Source organism: Equus przewalskii, chromosome 1 (genome assembly GCF_037783145.1).
Source record: "Equus przewalskii isolate Varuska chromosome 1, EquPr2, whole genome shotgun sequence".
In the NCBI taxonomy this organism is placed as follows: Eukaryota; Metazoa; Chordata; class Mammalia; order Perissodactyla; family Equidae; genus Equus; species Equus przewalskii.
Genome location: NC_091831.1, coordinates 138,209,568 through 138,233,041, shown reverse-complemented (window position 1 = coordinate 138,233,041; position 23,474 = coordinate 138,209,568). Strand labels below are relative to the sequence as shown.

Genomic DNA, 23,474 nt, shown 5'->3' with positions numbered 1-23,474 from the left:
CATGGCATCTGACAGAATAAGACGGGAGTGGAGCCAATGAATGGTAAACCGTGTGTCTCCCGCTTTAGACACATTATTTATTTAATTTTGGCAACAGCTCTCTGAGGTGTTGCATTTGATGGGCTAAAGGAAATTGAGGAACTTAACCTGAGGAGAGGACAGTTTCAGCCTCGAAGTCTGGATGGAGAACCCTAGAGACAGGATGCAAGGATTGAGGGGGCTGGCGCAGAGCCAGGCCTGAGTGACTGAAGTCAGATTTACTTGGTAGTCCAAATCGAATGGACTGAAGAAGGGGACTATGCCTACAGCTTCCCCATTCACGTGTGGCTTGTACCCTGTGAGTCTTTACACTGTGGCCACACAGTTTCTCCCTCCAAACTCCTGAGTGCCTGCTGTCCTCACGTGATTGCAGGGGAGAGCAGGAAAGGAGAAAGGCTGAGATTTTCAGGGCACCGTGAAACTGCCTTGCCACCTAAAGACAGCGTGGCATTTAATAGGGGCTGCTAAAGGCCCAGTGTCTTCACCCCAAAGGCCAATGCCAGTGCTGAAAATGGCAAGCCACAAGGTCAAGGACTTTTGAGCAGGTAAGCCTGTGATGTCCCCAGTCGCAAGCCTGGATATAGAGGAAAGCCAGGCACGGCCGAGGCCCCTCAGCTCCTCTGCTGCTCCAGTGCCTCTGGGGGCAGGGAGGGTGCACGGGTGAGGCAAAAGCACACCCTTGATTCTACCCAAATTCCAGATGGGCTTGGCAGGGACATCCCTGCACCTCTGCTCAGGGGAGCTGGGGGCTTCAGGGGCAGGAAAAAAGGATAAAAAAGCAGCCGGGCCAGAATAGGCAAATCCATAGGGACAGAAAGTAGGTTGGTGGTTGCCCATGGGAGCAAGTGGTGGAAGGAAATGGGATTGAGTGCTAATGGTTTAGAGTTTCTTTTTTTGGAGGCAATGAAAGGTTCTAAAATTGATTGTGGTAATAGCTGCATAGCTCTGTGACTATACTAAAAGCCACTGAATTATATACTCTAAATGGGTAAATTGTATGGCACGTAAAGTATATCTCAATAAAATTGTTTAAGAAAAAAGCAGCTGGGCATGCACACAGGGCGAGCCCTCTGCTCTCACCCCTCCTGCCCCTCTGTCTGCCACTGAGAGGGAACCTTTCTGGACTGCGGCAAGGACAAGAGGGGGTCGGCTGTTACTGAGGTCTACTGAGCCCCCAAAGACCCCTTCTTGACAGCTGAAGCTGTTTTTCAAAGTTAACTCTACAAGATGATGTATATGGATGAGCAAGCATGCAAATACAACAGATTTCAGTAAAACAAGATCGGGGCCGGGAGGGACATAAAGGGGAGCTATGGGAGCGAACGTGGCAGGTTCCTGAACCCATTTTACAGGCCAGTACCCACACTGTGGAGGTCAAAGCCACAGCCTCAGGATTAGAGCTTTGACTCCAGGAGTCCTGGGTCATCACGTTACCTGCTTTGCTTCAGATTATTTTGCTGCACTGTGCATATATTTATAAGCCGGGTCCCCCAACTGTTTTTGGAATGAGGCAGCTCTCAAGTGGCAAATTTAGAGGGCACAGCACAATGTCCAATTTGAAAAGCCGCTCTAGTGAGTTCTAACTGATAGGGACAAGGGCAGCCTTGCACGGGAAGCGAACTTGTGCACCGACTGTCAGGAAAGTGAGACGCCCAGGAGAGGGAGGTGGAGCCAATGCAACGTGCTGGACACGGCTAGCTGTGCTTGTGTCTGTGAGTTTGTGGGTAGCCGGAGCACCTGCAGAGACTCTCCTGAGCATGGACACGAAAGGCTTAGTGAAAACACACAAAGAGCAGACATCCCCAGTCGGGAACGATCCCTGTAACTCACCCCTGTACCTTGCTTTACAGTGCTTAGACCACCTCCATAAAGCCTGACTATGTGATCCCCACAAAACTCAGGGGAGGTAGAAATGGGTAATATTTCCTTTTCTGTAGATGAAGAACACAATGTCAGGTTAGGTAACTTGCCTATGGGCACACAGCTAAAAGTTGGGGACCTCCAACTCCACTGTGCCCTGGAGGCAGATGTCAGCACAGTGGACACATCATGAAAACTTTCCCTAGGATGGTTCAACAGGCAGGAGCAGCTGGGGAAGGGGAGCCCAGGGAACCCGCAGCCAGGGTGAGCGGAACGGGAGCAGTTGGCCTGCGGGCAGCGGGCTGGCTGTCAGCCAGACCTGCCTGGCTGTGGCTAAAAGGATTGTGTTGGCCCATGCAGGAAAGTGGGCTGCATGGAAGCTGAGATGGTGGGGGTTCGGGCAGCATAGGGGACTGCACACCCACACTGGCCTGGGAGAGGGACCGGAGTGAGTCTGGTTTCAGTAGGGGTGCAGAAGAACACTGTCTCCACATGGTTCTTGGCTTTGAGAGAAAACTGAAGGAAACTGAGCTGACCCACGGGAAAAGGAAAAATGGGGAAGGTGGGCTTCAGCTACAGCTAAGAGAGGTCTGTTCCATCAAACTCAGGTTGGAAAGTCGCCCAAACCTCTCACCACTCCACTTGGTTTGCTTTTTTAACAGAGCTGTCCAGGACAGAGACCTGCCTTCCCACGCACCTGCTGCCTGGAGTCTTCTGAAGTCAGCAGAGAAAACATTTCCATCAACCGCTCTTCTATAGATACAGCTCCCTAGCTGTAGTCCAGGAGAGGCAGGCCTATTGGACTTTACCATCAAAGGAGGGCAGAAGATGCCTGGACCTGGGAAGGGTGGAACAGGACCAGCTGAAACATATGGCTGCTTCCTCTGTGCTAAGCCAGCAAGCGCACCACTTTACAGAGCCTCACGACAACAATGGGAGATAGGTATCACTATTATCTCTAGTTTAAAAGAGGGCAGCCTGAGGCTCAGAGGTTAAGAGACTGGCCCAACGTCACCTTGCCAGTAAACGGTGGAGCAGGTGTTTGAGCCCGTGCGGGGGCCCAGCAATGGTCCTGGAGGAGACCAGGGCATGTGGCCTGGGTATTCTTCTGGCACAGGGGGGAAGTCAGGGAATTACCAGCTTCCACTTTTCATGGCTCCTCAAACAGCCCTTTTTGTGTGATTCTAGACTATCTTCATTCTTCTCCCCAAACTCTTTTTATCCTGTATTCCCTCTGGCACAGGCTGAACCTGAGACAGGAAGATGAGCTGGGCATCCTTGTTGAAGGAACGCACGTCCAAACCGCTAAGAGTCTTGCATCATCCTCTTGCTGCCCGTTCCCGCTCACAGGCACACATCTTCCTGAGCACAGGCTCAAGGTTTCTCATACTCACAGGAAGAGACACCACCCTCTGACCCTCTCTCCATGAAGCCCTTTCCCTGCATTGCGGCTTCAGAGAAACTGGTGGGGAGAGAAGCCGCTGCCTTGCGCCTGCTCTTCAGTTAGTGACGAAAGGTAACGTGGCTCTTTTCTGAACGGTTGCTTCAGGAATTCTGATTTTTAAATTCCTAAACTTCTGTTAATGCCTGATCCATTGGCATTTTATTACATCAGTATCCCTCATCTTAAAGAGCCCCCCCAATAGTCTGGACCCCAATCATTGGAAATACATGATACTGAGGCCCTAGTTATGATGATTCCACAAAACAGTCAAAACAAATGACTCATCTGATGACTTACACACTTATTACGCATTGTTATCTCATATAGGCCTACTGCGAATTCTAAGTCTTAGTGGCTTGATCCCATTTCTTTAATTAATAGCTGTATATAATACTTCATAACATTCACATCAATTTAAAGTTACAAAATGGAATTCCTTCAAAAATAACCTACAATTTTGACTATTCACTAAGTCATCAGACATTTTCCACAAACAATTTCAAATTACTGGTTTTCCTTGTTTCCATTTCTGGAAAGTTGTCAGTAGAGTCAAATTGTAAATGCCAGTCTCCCAATCACATGTATCATACAATTAGCCTCACAAGGGTCTCCCGAAAGCCTGAGAGGAAAGCCCTTGGTTGCTGCTCCATCATGATATTCAAGGACCTTGACACTCTGACCCCAACCACCTTTCCCATCTCACTCGCTCTGGTGCCCACCCACCACCCACACTGAGCCACACTGCTCAGATGTCAGTCCTGCAACCACTATGAACTTTCACACCTCGATTCCTTTGTTCAAATCGTTCCTTCCTTCCTTTTCTTTGATGTCCTTCCTTCTCTTTTTTTTCCATACGAAAGGTTCCCTATGTGATCAAAGCTCAGCTCAAGCCTTTCGTTTTCTGCTGTCTTCTCCATCTCCTCTCCCACCCAGGGAGAACTTCTGTCTCCTGTGCTGATAGAGCCCCCTGAATAATTAGTTATCTCCCTACCCACCTCTCTCCCCAGACCATGAGTTCCATAAGAGTAGACCATGGCTTCTTTCTGTGGTATGCTCAGCATGCTTGTTGGATAAATAAGTTGGATGTGGCCCCATAGAAAATGGAGATGCTCAAGACACAACTCTTTATCTTTCAAAAATGGGTACATAGGGTGAAGCTCCATGAGATCTCCTTAATCCTTTTACTGGATAATTTATTTTGAAGCAGTTTAATGACATTGTGGGGGGATATTTCTGAATTGTCATTGAGAAGTCAGTGAAAGAGGGGCTGAGCTCCTGGTGAAGGAAGCTGGTAGTGTCACCACACTTAGGATTGAGTCAGAAGGTGGTTCAGGGCCAGGTAGGGAGGAGGCTACAGTAACAGAGCTGGAAGAGCAGAAGGTGCGGAGGGGCTGAATTTGGGCTGGGGCACTGAAATGAGCTAGGAATAGGGCAATCATCCCCACCCAGATGAGGTGCCCAGGTGGGGCACTGGGTATCAGAGGGCAGAGGGATACTGTCTGTGTCTGCTTTTGCTAAGTCTGGGTGGTGATTGGTCGAGATATACCTTAGTCAAGTACAGAGTTGATAAAGATCTGATTTATGGATAATCTCAGCAAATATCCATTGCAGAGTCTGTGCGGTGGAAACCATAACAATAAATTAATGAGATGACCCCAGGGGAATAATCTTGGAGAAATTCAATTGACAGGATGAAGGACTCAGATGAAGAATGCTTTATAAAGAAGGCGAAATGAAATACCACTTTGTTTCTTTTTCTTCTGGCAACTGCCAAGTCATTGGACTTCTTGGGTAGGGCCTCTGGCTGTTGGTGGCCTGGATCCATGGGTGGGGGTGTCATTTCCCCTGGGTTTCAGGATTGGCCTGAATTTTGCAGTGGGAGAGGCTGGAGGGACCCTCAGAAGTTCTTAGCCTTTGCTATAAATTGGAATCACCCAGGAAACTTCAAGAACACTGATGCCTGGGATGGATCTTCAGAGATACTGATTTATTCAGCCTAGTGGAGGCCTGGGCCTGGGATTTTTCAAAGATTCCAGGAGATTTTAACACATACCCAAGGATGCACCACTACTCTAAACCAGTGCTGCTCCAACTTGAGTGTACAAATTTGAGTCATTTGGATGTCTTGTTAAGATGATTGTCTGATTCAGCAGGCCTGGGTGGGGCTGGAGATTCTGCCATCTAACAAGCTCCCAGGTAACCCCCAGCTGCTGGTCCAGGACAGCTCTCTGAGTAACCACGGTCTAGAGTCCGGAGCAGAAACTCTAACTAAGGTGTAGGCCAAATACATCAACATCACCTGGGAGCATGAAGGGGAAGCTTGTTGAAAATGCACATTCCAGAAGCCCATTCTATCCCTACTGAATTAGATTCTCGGAGAGAATGGGATCAACAAACATACATTTTAAATAAGCTTCCCAGGTAATTCAGACGCCCAATAAAGTCGGAGAGCCACTTGCCAAGACCAAAAGAATCAACCCATACGGTTGTCAAAAATACAGACGGGCTAAATTCGAATTTTAGTAGTGGCCTGGGAATCTATATTTTAAGAAGAGTGCCAGGTGATCTCTCTGATTTCAGGTTGAGGAAAGCCTGCTTGGTGAGATCTTTCGGTGGGGCTGCGGAAGGTCCAGGTAACCCTTCTCCCTCTCTCCACCATAAACCTGTCCCTGTAAAATCCAGCTACACGGACGATCATAGACCATCTGCAGAGGAACAGAAGCGGATGTGTGTGGGATTGGGGCAGCCCAGAGGTGGAAGCATCCACGGTGTTCAGTGCTGGAGGCAGAGGTTTTTGTTCTGTGATTCTTAGAAAAGAGGAAGTTGGGTGAGAACCAGGGGAAAGGATCAGATTACTGGCTGTGATCGTTTCAGCACTGACAGAACCTCCTTCAACTTGAGTTTAGGCCAAACGCATAAAGCAGAGGGAGGCGGGGCAGCGGCTGTGGAGCTGGAGAGCGCCCCCTCCGGCAAGCGAGGGTACTTCACACCCACCTGCTCCCTCTTCCTCCTGATTGTCCACCGCCCTGGCACCAGGAGAAAAACAAAAAACTGGGGGTTTATTTTCTTTTACATCTACACCTCCACACTCATGCTCTGACAGAGGACCCCTATTAGCCTGCTCTGGACATGTTTCATGGCTGTCACATTTAGAGTACGTCTAAAGTATTATTTTACATAATTACATGGAGGCACATGCACATACACATATGGTAAACCCATGCTGCATAATTTGGGATGCGCTTCTCAAACTTTACGATGCTTTAGAATCTCTTCAAGAGCTTGTAAAAACACAGATTACTGGGCTCTACCCCAGAGTTTCTGAATCAGTAGGATTTCTAACAAGCTTCCATATGATGCTGTAGTGTATGTATGGGGGAAGAATTGCAAATGAGCTCTAAATATTTTTTAACAGGTTTGTTTATTTTACGGGTATAGGTAAAGCAATTTTGAAATTATTTTATATGTATCATAGGATTGAGCAAATAGAGTAAGTGTGCGTGTGTGTGTGCATGGGGGAGAGAGAGAGATGGAGAGAGAGGTGATTGGGTGCCAGGTTCTCACCGTAGAGGAAGGAACACACAAATACGGAGTGGGGGAAGGTAAGGACAAATCCTATGGCGATATACTGCAATTGGATGTGGAGGTCCTGGTGTGAACTCATGATTTTTAAAGTATGTACGTAAGCATGTTTGTGTGCACATGTATATTATGTATGGATGAGTGTATGTATATTTGTGTGTGTGTAAATATACATGCATATTTTTCCTGGCTTTTTCTGAGGTGGCCAAAAAACAAAGTCACCCTAGTAGCCATGAGCCCACCTAGTGTCCACATCTTCTTGGGTCTTCTCTAATACCATTTCCCACCAAAATAAACCTCATCAAAGAAGGGGCAGATTCTAGGGCTGGGGCAAGGTAGGTAACAGATGAGCTTGGAACATCTTATTATAATGCCAAAAATTAAAAAAAAAAAAAAGATGGGAGGATGTCGCAAGAACACAGGAGCCAGATTAAAGGTCTCCCACTGGCCAAATCTGGGACAATTTGAGCACCCAAGAAGGTAAGTGCAAGAATGAATGGCAAACTGTTGGAAAAGAAGGAATGCATGAGTCTACACAAATAATAAATGGATAAATAAAAGAGAGGGACGGGTGCTCTTGCTCATGGAAGAAACCTGAAAGCTGACTGTTAAACATGGCAGGAGTGCTGGAGATGGAAAGTCATTTTGAAACCATGGTGATAAAGATTACGTCAGGTGAGAAACAATAGATGCTAAATCTACGAGGAATTTTGATGAGGAGTGGCCTATTTGCATGATCTTAAAGTGTCTCTCCACAGATTGCTTATTAGTTGTAAGGGAGAACCCTCTCACACCCAAAACAATGATTAAACAGTAGAGAAATTAGGCAACACCTTGACGGGGTGATCAAAATGGACTCACCAGCTAAGTGAGGAACAGACAGACTTCATGGGCCTCCACATGTGATCCCCTGAGAAGGACACACCTCACCCACGCAGCTTTCTGGGCGAGAAAGCATCACCTCAATGTAAACATGATGATACATCAGATAAACACAGACTGAGAAATATTTTTTTTAAAAAGTGGGGACTGTATTCTTCAAACTTGTCAATATTATAAAAGGTAAAGAAAGACTGTGGAAATGTTTCAGATTAAAGAAAAAAAGAGATATGACAACTAACCTGAGACTAGATTTTGTACTGGAGGAGAAGAATGCTATGAAGGACATTATTGGGTCAACTGACAAAAGTGAACTGTGGATACATAAGGGAATATCCCTAGTATTGGAAATGCATTCCTAAGTAGTTAGGGGTTAGGGGCCATGGCACATGTAGCATCATGTTACCTACATACATGTACCCTCAAATGCTCCGTGGAAAAAATGCTGTACGAGAGAGAGAGAGAGAGAGAGAGAGAGAGAGAGAGAGAGAGAGAGCGAGCGAGCTCAAGCATGTGTGTACAAATGATAAAGCAAATGGGGCACAATGTTAACAATTGGTCAGTTGGTCATGTTAACAATTGGGTAAAGGGTATATGGATGTTCTTTGTACTATTTTATTTTTGTACCTTTAAAAATTTTGAAATAATTTCCAAATAGAAATTTTAAAAACATTGCTTTTGCATAATATTTAAGGACACCGAGATATGTTCAATTATAAATTCTCTATAAGCTCAACTTTTTGAAATACAAAAATTTTAGATGTATCTTATTTGTGTACTCTTAAAAAGCTAGAAGGAAACAAATCAACTATAAACAGGTATCATCTCTGGGTTAGGCAATTATGGATGGCTTGACTCTGTTGTATTGTTTATAATGTTTCATATTTCCCAAAGTTTCTACATTGAGCATGTATTACTTTAATAACTAGAGAAAATTTTTGAAAGAGGAAAACGAATATTCAGTTAAGTTTCATGTATAAGGTAGCTGACTGCCGTGTCATTCATTAATAATAAGAAAAACAAAACCAAACAAAAAAAACCTGAAATCATTGAAATGTCCAATGACAGGAAAGGTTGTTGGAGAGGTTATATAAATTATGATACTTCTAAAATATTATAGAGTCGTAAAAATTTATGTTTACCCAATCCATTTATGGACCAACCTAAGTGTCCAAAAATAGAGGATTGGTTAACTCATAGCATAGCTGTAAAACACAAAATCTGTAGAATGTTTTCTTTCTTTTTTTTTTCCTAGATTGGTACCTGTGCTAACAACGGTTGCCAATCTTCCTTTTTTTTTTTTCCTGCTTTTTCTCCCCAAAGCCCCCTGGTACATAGTTGTATACTTTTAGCTGTGGGTCCTTATAGTTGTGGTATGTGGGATGCTGCCTCAACGTGGGCTAATGAGCGGGCACCATGTCCGAGCCCAGGATCTGAACCAGCGAAACCCTGGGTGGCCGAAGTGGAGCACGTGAACTTAACCACCCGGCCTCGGGTGGCCCCTGTAGAATGTTTTCTAACAGAGTGTTCCAGGAGCACAGGGAGCACTTGTACCTCTTTCTCTGCTGTCTTGCAAATTGTAAACATCTATCTACACCTATGTATCTGTTGAATGAATGAATGCTACTCCTGAGGTATTCGGGAGGGAGCAGGAATGGTGGAATTATTAGGCTTTTTTTTTTTATTGTCTCTATTATTCTTTTACGTATTTTCAAATATTCCACCGTAAATTTAATAATATGGGGTAATTTAAAAAGTTACAAAATAGTATGTATGTATCATCCCCTTGAGAAAAGATTCCAAGGATATTCAGAAGAAAAGAATGGGTTATCTCTGTGTAGGGGCTATGGGTGATTTCAATTCAGTAGGTCTGGGGTAGAACCTGGGCATCTGCATTTCATACAAGTTCCCAGAGAAGGCCAAAGCTGCTGGTCTGGGCACCACACTTTGAGTACTAAGGACCTACAGAACAGTAATAATTATTTATTTATTTTATTAGTCTATTTTTTGTGTGTGTGTGTGAGGAAGGATGTCCCTGAGCTAACATCTGGGCCAATCTTCCTCTGTTTTGTATGTGGGATGCCGCCACAGCATGGCTGATGAGTGGTGTGTAGGTCCTTGTGGGGGTGGGGGTGCAGGGGTGGGCATGGGGTCCAAACCTGTGAAGCCCTGGCACGGAAGCAGAGCGCAGGAACTTAGCTGTTAGGCCCCAGGCTGACCCGAGAACAATAATAATTTTTTAGATGGAGGAGAGTATGGAAACAATTATTCTTACAGGAATCTTGAATTTTTGAGTGAACTTTTGATCTCAAAAGAGATAAAAATAAGTGAAATAGTATATAATGATATATAATATCTATATCATACATTATATAATATTTTTATATATATTAAACTATGAAACTATGTTATTCCAGAAAAAAAGGTAAAATAAATAAATAATAAAGGGGCAAAACCCAAAGTCATCTGCTCTTAAATTCTCAGTATCAGCATGCTAATTCTCCACCTGAAGTTATATTAGAATCGCCTGGGAGGTTTTTTAACCAGCACTATCTTCTCCCCCTTTCTTCTCCATCAATCAGATTTGCTCCCTGAGAGGAATCTGAACCCTCTGCCCACCCCTCCCCACCTCTGAAAACCACAGCTTGGAGAAGGCCTTTGTTATTGCTGTGAAGGTACTGTGTCACTCAGCTGTGCCAGGGAAGAAAGAAGCTTCCGACTCTATAATAATTCAGATCCAAGAAATCTTCTGCAAAGGGATTTCTGCCAGGGCCTCCACACATGCTGTTGTTCCCTCTGCCTGGAAACCGCTTCCTCCATTTCTGGCTCAAGTCCTATGCATTTTCTGGATCTTCAAAATTGCCCCTTCATTACACCCCAAACTTCTCCTTCTTGGCACACACACACAAAAAAAAAACAGCCGAGAAGAAGGATATGAACAGCTGTTTGTCTCTCTTCCCTACTAGACTGTGGGTTCCAAGGGGACAAGTCTGCTGGACCTGCCATCCCCAGTACTGAATGAACCCCTCTCTCCATATCTAATGAAATTTCCTCTTTCACTTCTTATGCCTTGTCTGCAACTGGTTAGATATAATTCCTAAGAGGGCTGACATTCAGTACAGGGCTGGGAACTGAGTAAATGACAATACCAATGTCATGGGGTGTGTTTGGTCCAATTTGTTTGGGTTGGGGAACCAGACAAAAACAATCTTTTTCCTCCCCAATATTAAAATTAAATAATATTTACCTTTTACAAAACAATATACATATTTAAGATAGGAAGCATAGCAACAAAATGACCATCCGTGAAGGCAGCACCCAACAAAAGAATTAGAATATCAGCTGCTTTTTGATAAAATACAAGGGTTCTCCTCTTATCATCCTGTCTTCCCCTACAGAAGTAACCACTCTCCTGAATTTGTATTTATTATTCATTTGTTTCTTTAAAATAGTTTTTTACCACATACTTACGCATCTCTAAGCAGCAAGTTTAGCGTTGCTGGCTTTTGATCTCTGTAAAAAATGTGTGATCTTCTCTAGCTTTTTCTTTCTTTTAAATTCAACATTGTTGCTAAGATTCAGCCATGCTGTTGTGTATAGCTGTGGTTCATTCATTTCCATCGCAATATTCTATTGCTTTATATGAATATATCACAATTTATTTATGCACTCCTTTTTAGTGGACATTTGGGCTGTTTCTGGGTTTTTGCTCTTTTGAACAATGCAGTCTCGTACTTGTCTCCAGGAGTGTCTGTGAGTTTACCTAAGGTATATACCAAAGATTAGAATTGCTGGATAGGTGTAGGGTCAGGTTTATAAGACAATGCCAAATTATCTTTTGAAGCAACGGTGCCAATTTACATTCCCACCAGCTGTGTGCGAGTTCCTGATGATCCATATCCTTGCCAACAGCTTGTATTATTAAGACACAGGAATTGTAATCTCAAACGGCAGCATTTTTGTGCCAGAAGGTGGCACTCCTGACTGCATGGGCTGTTTCCTCCTGGCCATCTGACAGGAAAGCCTGGCCTGAGACTCTGCCCAAGAGATCGGCCCCCGGGCCTTACACCTTGTTCAATCCTGATTTCAGGACAGAGCACTAAACTGAGATCAGAGACTTTGCTGTGGATACACCGTCATCATAGAGGGCAATCAATCATAGAATGTGGGACCTGGAAGGAGCCTAAGGCCAAATCCTTCATTCTACATTTTAGGAGACTGAGGCCCAGAAAGGTTAAATGACTTGACAGGTTCTCAGAGCTAATTAGTGCAAAAACCTGTCTCCTGGGCTCTTGATTCTTAGTCCAGGGTTTTTGCTTTTCGTTTTTTTTTTTTTTTTTTACATTTGTCCCTTTGTTTTATTAATTTAAGATGGCATAAGATGATCTATTAAATTCATAGTGACTCTTTAAATATTCAAATAACTGCCAATTTATTTTTTAAAGGCAGTTGTTTGACTTAAGTGACTGATGAATTTGATAACTTTAGCTTCTTTGCTTATGAAATAAACACGGGTAATATTAAATTTCAATGGGATAAATAGGGGAAAGACGCAACCTCCACAATTATAGTTTTCAATATGCAAATTTAACAAATATTTTTTAAAAGACACTGATCTCCTGGGGAAAATAATTCCCAATTTTCTGACTGATCATCCCGTCCTTGGCTCATCCTCCCAGGCAGATGCTAGGCACTGCCTTAAGAAGCCATTTTTGTGAGGAAGGCAAACTTCAAATTCTAAGTTTAAATTCATCCTCCTCTTATGAACAGTCAGAAGCTGGGAGCTGTTTGTGGACATTATGGCAAAATAGGCTTAGTTACCTGATAGTTCATAATCTCAGATGGCTTTACATATGAATGTAGAAAAACACTGCAAAGAGACCAATTCAGAACTGAGGTACTTAGCGCTCTTCAGAGTGTGCATAACAATCAAAGGTGGCATGATCTTGTGTAGAGGACTCTGTCCCCATGCATCAAAGGCAGTAAAAGTGGAAGTGGGGAAGGAAGAAGGAACACTTAATAGGAAAGGTGTCTGTTTGAAGGGAAGTGGCTCCGAAGCCTGCAGTGGAAAATCTCTTTCTGGAGCTGTTTGTTTCAGGAATCTGTCCCCCTACCCACCCTGCCATGTGCCTTGGTCCTCTACCCCAAGAACGCATTTACCATTTAAAACTAGTTTTTGGTTTAACTCTGTCTGGAGGCTGGCAATAAAAGCTTTCTGTGAGCCATCCCTCTTTTAACATCAGGATGGAACCCAGGAGCTGGTTATTACTTTGGGGTGGGGGCGTGGAGAGAAAGAACACTAAGTAATTTTGCTGAGAATGCTGACCCAACGGTACTGAGGTACTCCTGGAGCAGGTTTTCCTCTTAGCAGCCATTTTAATCAGCACTTCCCCTATTTAATGAGCTTGTAGTGCCATTACATAATCACCCAGCTCACTGGATTAATGATGAAAAGAGGAACTGATTTTTCCAGTTGCATCATTTGAAGTAAATGTTAACTTTCTTTCTGAGTCCTTAGTTAACCGCATTAGTGTGACAAATATGTCTTTGTCTAGCATAAGTAATTAGAATTTAATCACTTTAACTGCATCTTAATTACCCCAAATGAATTGAAAGGACATTTAATAGCAAAGATTAAATTGCCTTAATGAACGATTTTTGTGACTCCATCAATACTAGAATCGCGTTAGCCACTCCTCTCACGCACTCCACCTGCAGTGAGCACGGGGGTCACTAGGTGGCGCGCTTCGCTCGTTTATTTATTTAATTTTCCCCATTGATCTGTTTTAGAAGACAACAGGAAAGAAAGCGAAAAGCACATAGTTTATTGTGTTCCTTTGATAACCTCTCTTTGGGAGTATGAGATCATCACCAGATGCGAAAACGAAAGCAGTGATTTCAGAAACTGTCGATTCTGAGTACCCTATGGCATATGCAAAGGAAGATGAGAAACACATGGATAACTGGAAACATGCGGTGTTTGACGGAAATTGTAAGTTGCCCTCTGGATGATTGCCAACATATACACAGAGTTTTAGTCAATTTATTATTTTTTAGTGCAGAGTCCTAAAATATGAGTAACAGGCAAGACAGGCACAGATGTGAAGCCAAGAAATGTAATTGCAGTGTGAGTGCAGATCAGAACACCAATGCCTGAAAGTGGGCAAGGTTCGGGCCTCTGGGCCTTCCTCCAGGCGTCCATCCCAGTGGACCAGTCCTACCCACAGAACACATCTAATGAGATGGGTCTTGCCCATCAACAATTGTTTAAGTGAACAAATGGATAGGGAGACTTCGGTTCCACGTCCAGCTCTGTTACTGCCTTATATTCCCTCTGGCCACTTCTTCAAAAGAGAGCAATAAAAAGTCTCTCTTATAAGTCTTGAGTAAAAAAGAAATAAGTTTCCACAAGTAACTCTCTGAGAGTCCCAGAGGGGAGATCTGCATTCTTTAATTTCAAGACTTTTATTATGCACAGACTTTCTAGATTGGGTGTTTATGACAGTGACTCAGACATTTCCACCTTCTGGGCCCACTGACCTGGCAGACCTGTACTAGTAACAGAGGCACAGGGGAGAGGATCAGAGGGTTCTGGGCTTTGAGCCGGGAAAGCTGAGTTCAAGGCATGAGTGATTTCCAGCTGTGTTACCACAGGCAAGTTATTTAACCTCACTGAACAGAGAAACAGGGAAAATAACGGCAACTAGCGTATAAACTAGTGGCTCCCAAACTTTGCTGCGCATTAAAATCACCTCAAAGCTCTTAAACATTCCAATGCCAGGTCATGCCCTATATAATTACAACAGAAGATCTGGGATTTTAGCCAGGAATCATTTGAAAAAAAAAAAAAAGATCCCTAAATGATTCCAATGTGTAGCAAGATTTGGGAGCCACTGGAATCGATGGTAAGTATTAAATGAGAAAGTCTATGTGCCTAGCACGGTACCTGACCAATAGAATGTGCACGGCAGATACAAGCTCCTTCCTTCCCAATTGCCAGGACAAACATGATGGGTTGTATTTCAGGGTCTGGTTCTGTTCAGCTGTTGTCTTATCAAACTGTCTCACTTAAAGGAGAAGAAAGTTTCTAGAAGCTAACTTTGTGATAACGTAGCATCTTTTGGGAGGAACACAGTGTAGATGACTTGATAGTTAGCGCCGGTGATAAAACATAAATTCGTGTGTTTGTGCCAAAATAATCAGATTGTCTTGTGGTTGGTCTTGTCGTCTAACCCAATCCTATCACTTCAGGAGGAAATTAAACGTCATTAGTGTTAACACACTTGTGTTAAAAGAAAAACCTGTGCAAATCTATGGAAAGAAAATAGGAATTTATGATTGTGCACTAAATTCATTCCTGTTGGAAATAAGTTTTTGCTTTTTACTGAGCTCTGTGAGGCTGACACTTTTTATGTGGAAATAAAGTGACTTTCTTCTCTCAAAGGTACTTCTTCATCTTATTTAAATAGAGACATAATGAAAATAGTGTTTAATGAACACTTGTTGAATGCTTTTATCCAGAATTATAAGAAATCTAACCTCTAACTACCATAACTTCAATAAGGCCCTCCTGTTGCTACTCTAGTTTGGGGACTATTCAGTTTTACCCAAAGTGGAAATTCTACTGTTTTAATGGGGACAGAAATGAAACTAGTCATTTCTCATCCAATCCATCAAAGGTCCTTGGTTGATTAAAAGTATTAAGTTGGTGTTTATTCCAATGCGTGGAGTTTACAAAGAGCACTGAACACTTACTTCAAGGGCAAGGTTTCTAATTATGGATTTTGAGGAGCAAGACAGCCAACGACCTTCTTTTTAGTTACCCACCTTCATCAGACTTGAGGATTTTCCTTCTTACAAGGAAATCAAGAATAAATTTTACCAGTACACTCTGTAAGAACTATTTCTTCTGAGAACTTTGGGTAGCAGCGTCTGTTTGATTAGCTGAATTGGCCATGAATGTGGAAATGATGACATCAAAACAGCTCGTGTAACAACCTCCTTAAAGACCTCGTAGATTAGAGATGACTATAGATTTTCCCCAGCACGGATCAAAGGGAGTGAATTGAACGTTTTCGCTTAATGATCCAACCCCGTCACACCCATTGGGACTCGAATTCCGATTTTATAAGCAGGTGTGCACGTGCAGTCAGATGCACGCAGAAAGCAGCCAAGGAGGGAGGAAAGATCAACCACCTGATCGACGAGGACAGGTTTGATCTTTTCGATTCCGTGACTGTGCCGGTGTATATGCCTGGCGGGGCCTCATGATTTCTCATAAACTTCAGAATATTAGCTGATAGTTTTCGTTTCCTTACTACAACTCTTCAAAGGCATCCTAGCCACCTTCCAGGGGTGAAGAGAAACTAGAGCAGGCGAAGTGCTGGCGGGGCCCTGTCCAGGGTCCTGACGCCGCACCAGGGCTCCAGGCCTGTCTGCAAACGCCCTTTCCCCCACCCCACACGAGAGGAGACAAAGACCTCCAAGCTCAAAGCCTCAGGGCAGCCTCCGAACTCCAGTCAGTTAGCTGAAAGGGGAAACAACCAAACAAAGGAACCGCTAATCCGCCCTCTCGTGCCAAATCCCCCAGCCCTAACCTCCTACTTCAGACATCCAGAGTCCCCTTTGCTACTCTGACTCTGCTTTTCTCAAATAAAAACATTCCAGCAAAAGCATAATTCAGATAGGAAATCTAAACATGCATCTTGCTTGGAGAGGTTGGAGCAGGGGTGTACTTTCTGAGGATGGCAATTTTGTCTCATCAGTGGGGTAATACCCAGGCATTGTTGCGGACCAAGATAGATCCCACTCGGTATCCTTTTTTTCCCTCCTTCACACCCTCTTCCTATCAAAATAGTTATCGTTTTGAAAACCACTAGGACAACGGTGTTCTGAACACAAAGCCGCAGCAAATATCCCTTTCCTCTCGCAGCGGGTTGACCCGCCGAGGTTTGCCCGGCGCGGGGCCCCGGCGTCCCATAGGGGGCGCGCGCAGCTATCGCCAGCCCGTCCGGCTACCGGGAGAAGGTGAGCCCAATGTGGGGCATCAGGGAGGGCAGGAGTCCAGCTCCCCGCGGCGCGCTGAGGGCTCGGGGCTTGAAGATAGAGAAAGACGCGCCCTGGGCTTTGAGTCGCTTGGCTGCTACTGCACAACAGTGTTATTGTTGGTATAGTCTTCCCAAGTGCCAGTTACAAAACATTGATGGCAGGGCTGGGTCTCTAGTGACTGCCACAGCCCTGGGCCGGGTGGGTCGCCCTGGCCGACCCCGATCGCCCTCTAGGCGCTTCCAAGTGGCTGGGGGCTGCACCGGCTGGCGAGACAGCCAGCTGCCCTCCAAGCAGGCCTCGGGGTTTATTTGTCTCAGGCGGTAGTCCTCCATGCGCTGACACCAGGGTTGCCACACAGCAACCGTCAGGCCTCCTCAAGACCCAGAAGCCAGTCTCCTCTACTCTGGTCAAACTATCGGCTCCAGTCTTCACCACACACACTCTTCTTTTTAACCCCATGCACTCCTTTCTCTCCTCACTGGGGTTTGTGCTCCCTAGTGGGGACTGCAAGAGGGAACTACTGTCCCACACCCTCGAGGGGTCTGACATGGCTGTGAGAAAGGCCCACGCAGAGCCTTCTTGTGATTGTTTCCAAGAGCGAGACGCTTTGGTTTCCTCCTGCTCGGCTGATGTGTGTGAGGGGTCCCCAGGCAACTCCTCTGGCGCAAGGCCACCATTCGGCTTGGGAGGGGGGACTCTGGGACTCCTGGGCCTCCGCCTGACAACTGGTCGGTCCCGCGGCCACACGAGGAGGAGGCCACCCCAGGCCTCCCGAGGAGAAGCTCCCCACGGCAGCCTCCCTTGCCGCTGGGCTGCGAGGCGGACGCGGTCGGCCGTGCCCCGCCGGCCCTTTGTTCACGCCGCTGCTGGCGGCTGGGAGCAGCTGCGCTGCGCGAGTCCCGCAGCGCCAAGACGCGGGGCGCGACGGAACCAGTCCGCTTGGCGCCTTCTCCTCCTACTCTCGGGTACAGGAAGCATTCCAGTTCCCGCATACCACAAGCCCAGTCCTGGCTTTTCCCCCGGCCAGGGTGTCTTCGAGGATTGGGCAAGTGGGGTTCCCAGGGCTCAGCACCGCACTCCTTCTGTTTGGCTCCCGTGGCCCAGGGAGGCGAGGGGACAGTTGAAATGTCACCACTGGGATAAATATTAACAAAAAGCAAATGGACTTGCGCGGGGGCCAGTTATCAATCAACCAGGCCACAAGGCCACTTATGGCAAACACGGCCCAGGTTGGTCCCGGCGAGACTTTCTCATGGCCACCTCTTGGCCGGACCGGCTCCCCCCCAACCCCGCCCCGGGCTCAGGCGGGGCAAATCCCGGACAGGGAGGGGCGCAGAGAGTGCAAAGACCCGGCCGCGCCCCCCTCCCCCCCCAGCTCTGTTTGGAGGTTTCCAACCTCCAGGTACCGCAGGGTCGGAGTGGCCCTGCACCCACCCCTGCCCGAACCTGGGGCCTGCGGGCCTCGCCTCCTGGGTCCGTGGTGCTGCACCGGCTGGTGGGTGCGCGTAACAGCCTCTTCCTGCGCAGGCAGCTCCCCTTCTGTGGACGAAGGAAGCCTTCTGAAATCTTTAATTGGAAACTAATCTGCTCACATCTTAATAGGCGCCCACGTCAGAGGCGGGGCACCCACCCACCGGCACAGCCCAGCCCGCCCACCCCACCTGGGACAAGACACGCGCGGGCCTGGTTGCGCTGCACTTTAATGGGGCAGCGGCAAGTATTACATTGAGGGAACATATATTGATTTTTTAAAGGTAGTTAATTTGGTGAGAATTTCCTCCTGTCTCCCGTCTTCCACCAGCCTACGTAATTTCGTAAGGAGAAATCGCCTGCCCAAACACGCCGCCACGTGCCGAGGGTCTGGACCCTCCACAGGCTGCGCCGAGCCTGTGGTACAGGGAGGGGCATGGAGAAGCCCCTCTCCTGCCACCGAGCCAAGGCACCGACCTCGGTAGGCCCGGCCTCCAATGGGGTAGGGACAAGGCTGAGCGGTCTCTGAGTGCAGCAGAGAGCAGAGCTGCGAGGGGCACCTCTGTGCACGGGAGCCTGCGGTGGGGAGGAGACGGCAGCGGCCCACAGCCGCGGCCAAGGTGCCCTGTATTCGTTTTAAGCCTCCTACAGTCAGGCAGAGCCAACTAGAGATCATTTGGAGGGTTCAGGAAACGGCCTCACTTTTTTTTTTTTCCTAAATGAAAACGTTAACGGGACGGCTTGATGTTCTTCAGTGACTTAAAAATAGGTCGTGGCTTTCGCAGGGTAATGGGATTGCTCCCGGTTCGCTCTGCACGCGCCCTCCTCCCAGCGGTCCCCACCCCTTTAATTAAGTTAAAGAAAGGAAAATGAAAGAGAGGTGACGCTCCATCTGGGTCTTAGGACGCGGAGTCCGCTTGTGGTTTGGCGCCAAATGCATGTCCGGACAGAGTCTCCTATTTTCCCCCTTTTTTTTTGTTCCCCCAGGAAAAGGCCACGTGCCTAGGGCCGAGGGCTGCTGGGTGCCAGGTAGGCGCCCCTTCGAGAACCTCTTGGGTCCGGTGAGCCCCGGCCGGCACCCCGCTCGCGCCTCCCGTGTGCGGGTCGCAGTACTGGGACTGTCCCCTCATCTGCACTGCGGTGCCCACGCGGGGGGATCGGGGGAGGGGGCGCTCGGGCAGGGCAGGGCCCGAGGCCGGGTTTCTAGGGCTCAGGAGTCGTCTCTGAACAAAACCTGTCAGTCTGTCTTTCCAAGGGGTGACAGGAGGCAGCGGGGGAGGAAGGTCATTGAAGTCCCGAGCAAGCGCCTTCACGGGGCGGGGGTGTGGACCGAGCTTCCCTGGGGGCACCCCTCTCCATTTCCACTCCCTTCCTCTCTTCCCCCGCCCCTCGCCGGCCTCTGCCGGCACCGCCTGGGTAAAAGGTCCTGAAGCCGGGGCTCCGGGCCGGCGTGCGCGTGTGAAAAGGCTCTGACGACCTCGGGCGCCGGCGGAGGCGGAGCAGTCAGGCAGAGGAGCAGCCGTTTTGCCCACCCCTTCTGGAACTTCGGCTGCCCTGGGGTCTCGGTCAGCCCACGGGGGGGCGATATGGTGGCTGCACACAAGGCCAGAGGGTGGAATCGCGAAAGCCCCAGAGGGCACCTGGTCCATCTCTCCCTTCCCCCAGCCTTCCCCCACCCCCGCCTCGCCCGGCTTCCAGGCGCGGGATGCAAGAGCCCGCACGAGGACTTCGCTGGGAGCGAACGAGCGCGGGGCCGGCGGAGGCTCAGTCAGCGCGGCGCTAGGGCGGCGAGGCCACGAGCGCCCAGACCCTGGGAGTGCTTTGGGTCGCATCGGGGCTCGAGTCGCAGGCTCGCGGGCACGGTGGCACCTGCCTCTCTCTAGCTTCTCATTGGCCCGCCCGAGGCGGGGGAGGGGGCTCTGGCCTCTCGCTTTGATTTTAGACTGTGAAACGGCTCAGTGCCCCCGGCTCTGAGCGGATTGACTGTCTCTCGTCCTCCAGGGACGAATTAATAGAGAACGATCAGTTAATTAACAAACCCTCATTCCGGCTTTTTACCTTTCTCTTCGCCAAGACTCAGGCTAGGGCGCAGGGCTGAGATTGAGGGGAGGGGGACATGGACCCAGGAGTCAATCAGCCCAGCCCGGGTCTCATCAAACCCAGTCCGCCCTCGGCTGCCCTTGGCTCTACCTCCCCTGTGTCCTCCGCCCTCAGGGTCGCCGAATCCGCTTCAAATCCCCGGTGCAATTCGGGCTGGGCTCAGCTGTCCCCTCGGCTACTCTGGCCATAGCCTTCCACGCACCTTGGCCTAGAGAGGCTGCAGGAGCTAGGCGTGGGGTCGGTGCAGCGCCGCCGGGACATGCCCGCTCAAATCGGAAACACCGGGCCAGGGAAACCTCTGCTCGCTGACTTGGGAGTCATCCACCCTCCCAACCTCCTGCATTTTTCAGACGAAGAATCGCGCAGAGGAATAAAACGGAATACGAAGTCCTAAGCGAGTCGGCAGCGAAGGCGGTCCCTGGGCTCGGCTGAAATCTCCCTCACCGAGACCTCGGCACCGTCTGCCTCCCTTTCCTTTCCACCGCGGGGTGCCGGCGCAGAGTGCGTGTTACGCCTTACACAGCGCCCGCGCCACACACCCACTGCCCCGCGGCTTCGGAACCTTTTGCCGGAACTCTCAGAGTGCGCTCTCCCATCCCCCCACCCCGCTCCAGTAGAGTGAACGCGGGAGGTGGTTACCGCAGCGATATCAGCCACACACTGGCGGGGAACTCCGGCACACTCCAGCCCAGCGCCCGGGTATATGCCAGGGGTACTGGCTCGCAGCACCTGCGCGCAGTTCCACGCACTCGTCGCTTCCCTATCCCCAAACCCAGAGTGCCCAACCAGAGAAGCGACGCACAGACCGTGTCCAGCCAGAAGCGGGGATTTCTCTCCGCCTCGGGCCGTGCGACCTTCCAGCGCCGTCTCTGAGCACAAACGCGCCCCTGCAGTCGCGAAGGTCGCGCCGCTGAGCTCCCGGAGCCTTCCACAGCCCATCGTCCTGGAGAAGGCGATCTGCTCCCGGGAGCCGGGTGCTGGCTCTCCCAGGCCCAGAGATCTCCCCCACCCCTCAGGGAAAGGGGGACAGAATGAAGCGTTCCCAGTCCTCCTTCCCTCCCTCCTGCTTCCCCATCCCTTATCTCTCCGCGCGCCCAGCTCCTTGGCCCGCTCACCTGCTAAGCGGAGCGCAGACATGCGCTGGAACTCTGGCTCCTGCAGCCACTTCCACATCCTCCGGAAGGTCTCTCGGCCGGACTTGAGTTTGCTCCAGGGTTTGGGGTTGCGCAGGAGGTCCGAGAGGGTCCCTTGGGAGCGGCAGAGCACCCTCTGCGCGAAGATGGCCTGTGGGATGCTGTAGCGCTTGAGCTCGGTGGTGATACGCTGCGCCACCTCTTTGGTATTGATCTCTTCCATCTGCCCTGAATTACTTCCATTGCTAACCTGCGCACCGGTCACCGAAGGGTTGGGTTCCCGGGCCGTGCCCAGGAGCTGCCCGTGGCCCTGGGCGTTCAGGTGGGCGTGGGGGTGGTGCGGAGGAAGGCCGTTGATGGGCACCATGCCGGCCGAGGTGGGCGTGAGGTGCTGCTCCCCGTGACGGCCGAGCATGGCCGGGTGGTGGGCTTCGAAGCCGTTGGGGGTGAGCATCTTGTCGGTGGGCATGGCGGCGCCCGGGTGGGCATAGTGAGGGAGCCCTTGCTGGGAGTTGTGGATGCCGCCCAGACCGGAGCCGGAGAGGGGCGAGAGGCTCTGGCCCATGCCGGCCACGTCCTTGTGATAGGGGGTATAGAGGTTATTCATGGAGGCCAGCCCGCGCTCGTCCCGCATGAGCGTGAAGCTACCGCTCACGTTGCCCGCCAGGCGCTGGTGGTGGTGCGGGTGATGGTGGTGATGGTGGTGGTGGTGATGGTGGGGGAACTTGTCCGAGACGGTGGAGATGGGCGGCAGCGGCTGCAGAGGGGTTAAGGTGGTGTAGGTGGTGGGCATGCTCATACCTGGGGGAGTCTCGCAGGCCATGGTCATGGTAGGGTGCAGGGGGCCAGCCAGGCTGTGCTCGGGGGCCCGGTGGTGGTGGTGGTAATCGCTGCCGCCGCCGCCGCCGTCCAGCAGGGACGCCATGCCCATGGAGCGCGGGTGCGCGGGGGGCAGGTGGCTGCCGCGGTGCGCCACGGAGCTTCGCGCGTGGGGACTGCCGCCCAGCAGGTCGGCAGGGGCTGGAACCGGCTCATGGCTCACCCCGTGCAGCTCGCCGATCGCCTCCATGGTCAGCTGTGCGTTCATCGTGATCCGGGCGAGCGGGCGGCGGACACAACATCGATGAGGCCGGGCAGAGGCGGCGAAGGGCGCACGGAGTCCGGTGTTCACAGCGGCTGCTGGCGACTGTTGCCTTCCTTCCTTCCTTCCTCTCACTGTGGGGCTCTGTCTCCCTCTCTGTGTGTCTCGCCTTCCCTCTTGCCCCCACCTTCCCCTCTGCGTCCTCCGCTTTTTTTTTTTTTAAATATTAATTTCCAAAAAGGATCCGCGCCGTTGGGCGAGCGCGGTGCCCCCGGCCCTCCCGCCCCCGGCCCCCTCTCGCCCCTCTCCTTCTTAGAATTGTGAGGTCCCCGGCTCCCCTGACGCAGCCCGCGCGCCTTCCGCGGCTGCTGCCTGCCCGCGCCGCTGGCCAGCTCGAGCCATGGCTGGGTTACTGTTGCAGACTCCGGCCGCGGTTCCGCCGCCGCCGCTGCCGCCGCGGCCCGCCCTCACGCCCGCCAGGCGCAGCGCGCAGGCGCGCGACTGGCCCCGCCCCCTCGGCCCCCGCGCGCGCGGCCCGTGACTTCCCTGTACAAATGAAGGAGGGGGGCCCGCGCCTTACTGGCGGCGCCCGGTGGCGGGGAAGCGGCGCGCACCTGGGGACGCCCGGCCTAGAGTGCAACCTAGGGCCGCCGCCGCAACCCCGAGAGACTTGCGCCCCTCTCGGCTCCCTGGCCCGCGTGGGCTCTCATCCCAGCCTCGGGCCGCCGTTGCCAGGCTCGCATCCCGGGTGGCGCGCTGTGCCTGGAGAGCCGTCGCCTCTCTCTCCAGTTGCTGCCTCCCGGCGCAGGTTGCCCGAGGAGCTGAGGACTGTGTCATC

The 23,474-nt window shown here is 49.9% G+C and overlaps 1 protein-coding gene across 2 annotated transcripts in view; it reads right to left on the bottom strand.

Moving 5' to 3' along the window:
• ONECUT1 (one cut homeobox 1) overlaps positions 1–23,086 on the bottom strand; it is a 32,860-nt gene extending 9,774 nt beyond the window's left edge. Inside the window, exons 1-2 of one of the 2 annotated variants that reach the window (XM_070623873.1) lie at positions 21,538–23,047; positions 18,299–18,391 (exon numbers count right to left, since the gene is read on the bottom strand). In XM_070623873.1, the coding sequence (XP_070479974.1) occupies positions 18,299–18,391; positions 21,538–22,642 (1,198 nt within the window). In that variant the 5' untranslated portion in view covers positions 22,643–23,047. Of the gene's footprint in view, positions 1–18,298; positions 18,392–21,537 lie in introns of both variants that reach the window. The other variant, XM_008516254.2, reaches the window with a different exon arrangement.
• Positions 23,087–23,474: the final 388 nt, after the last annotated feature.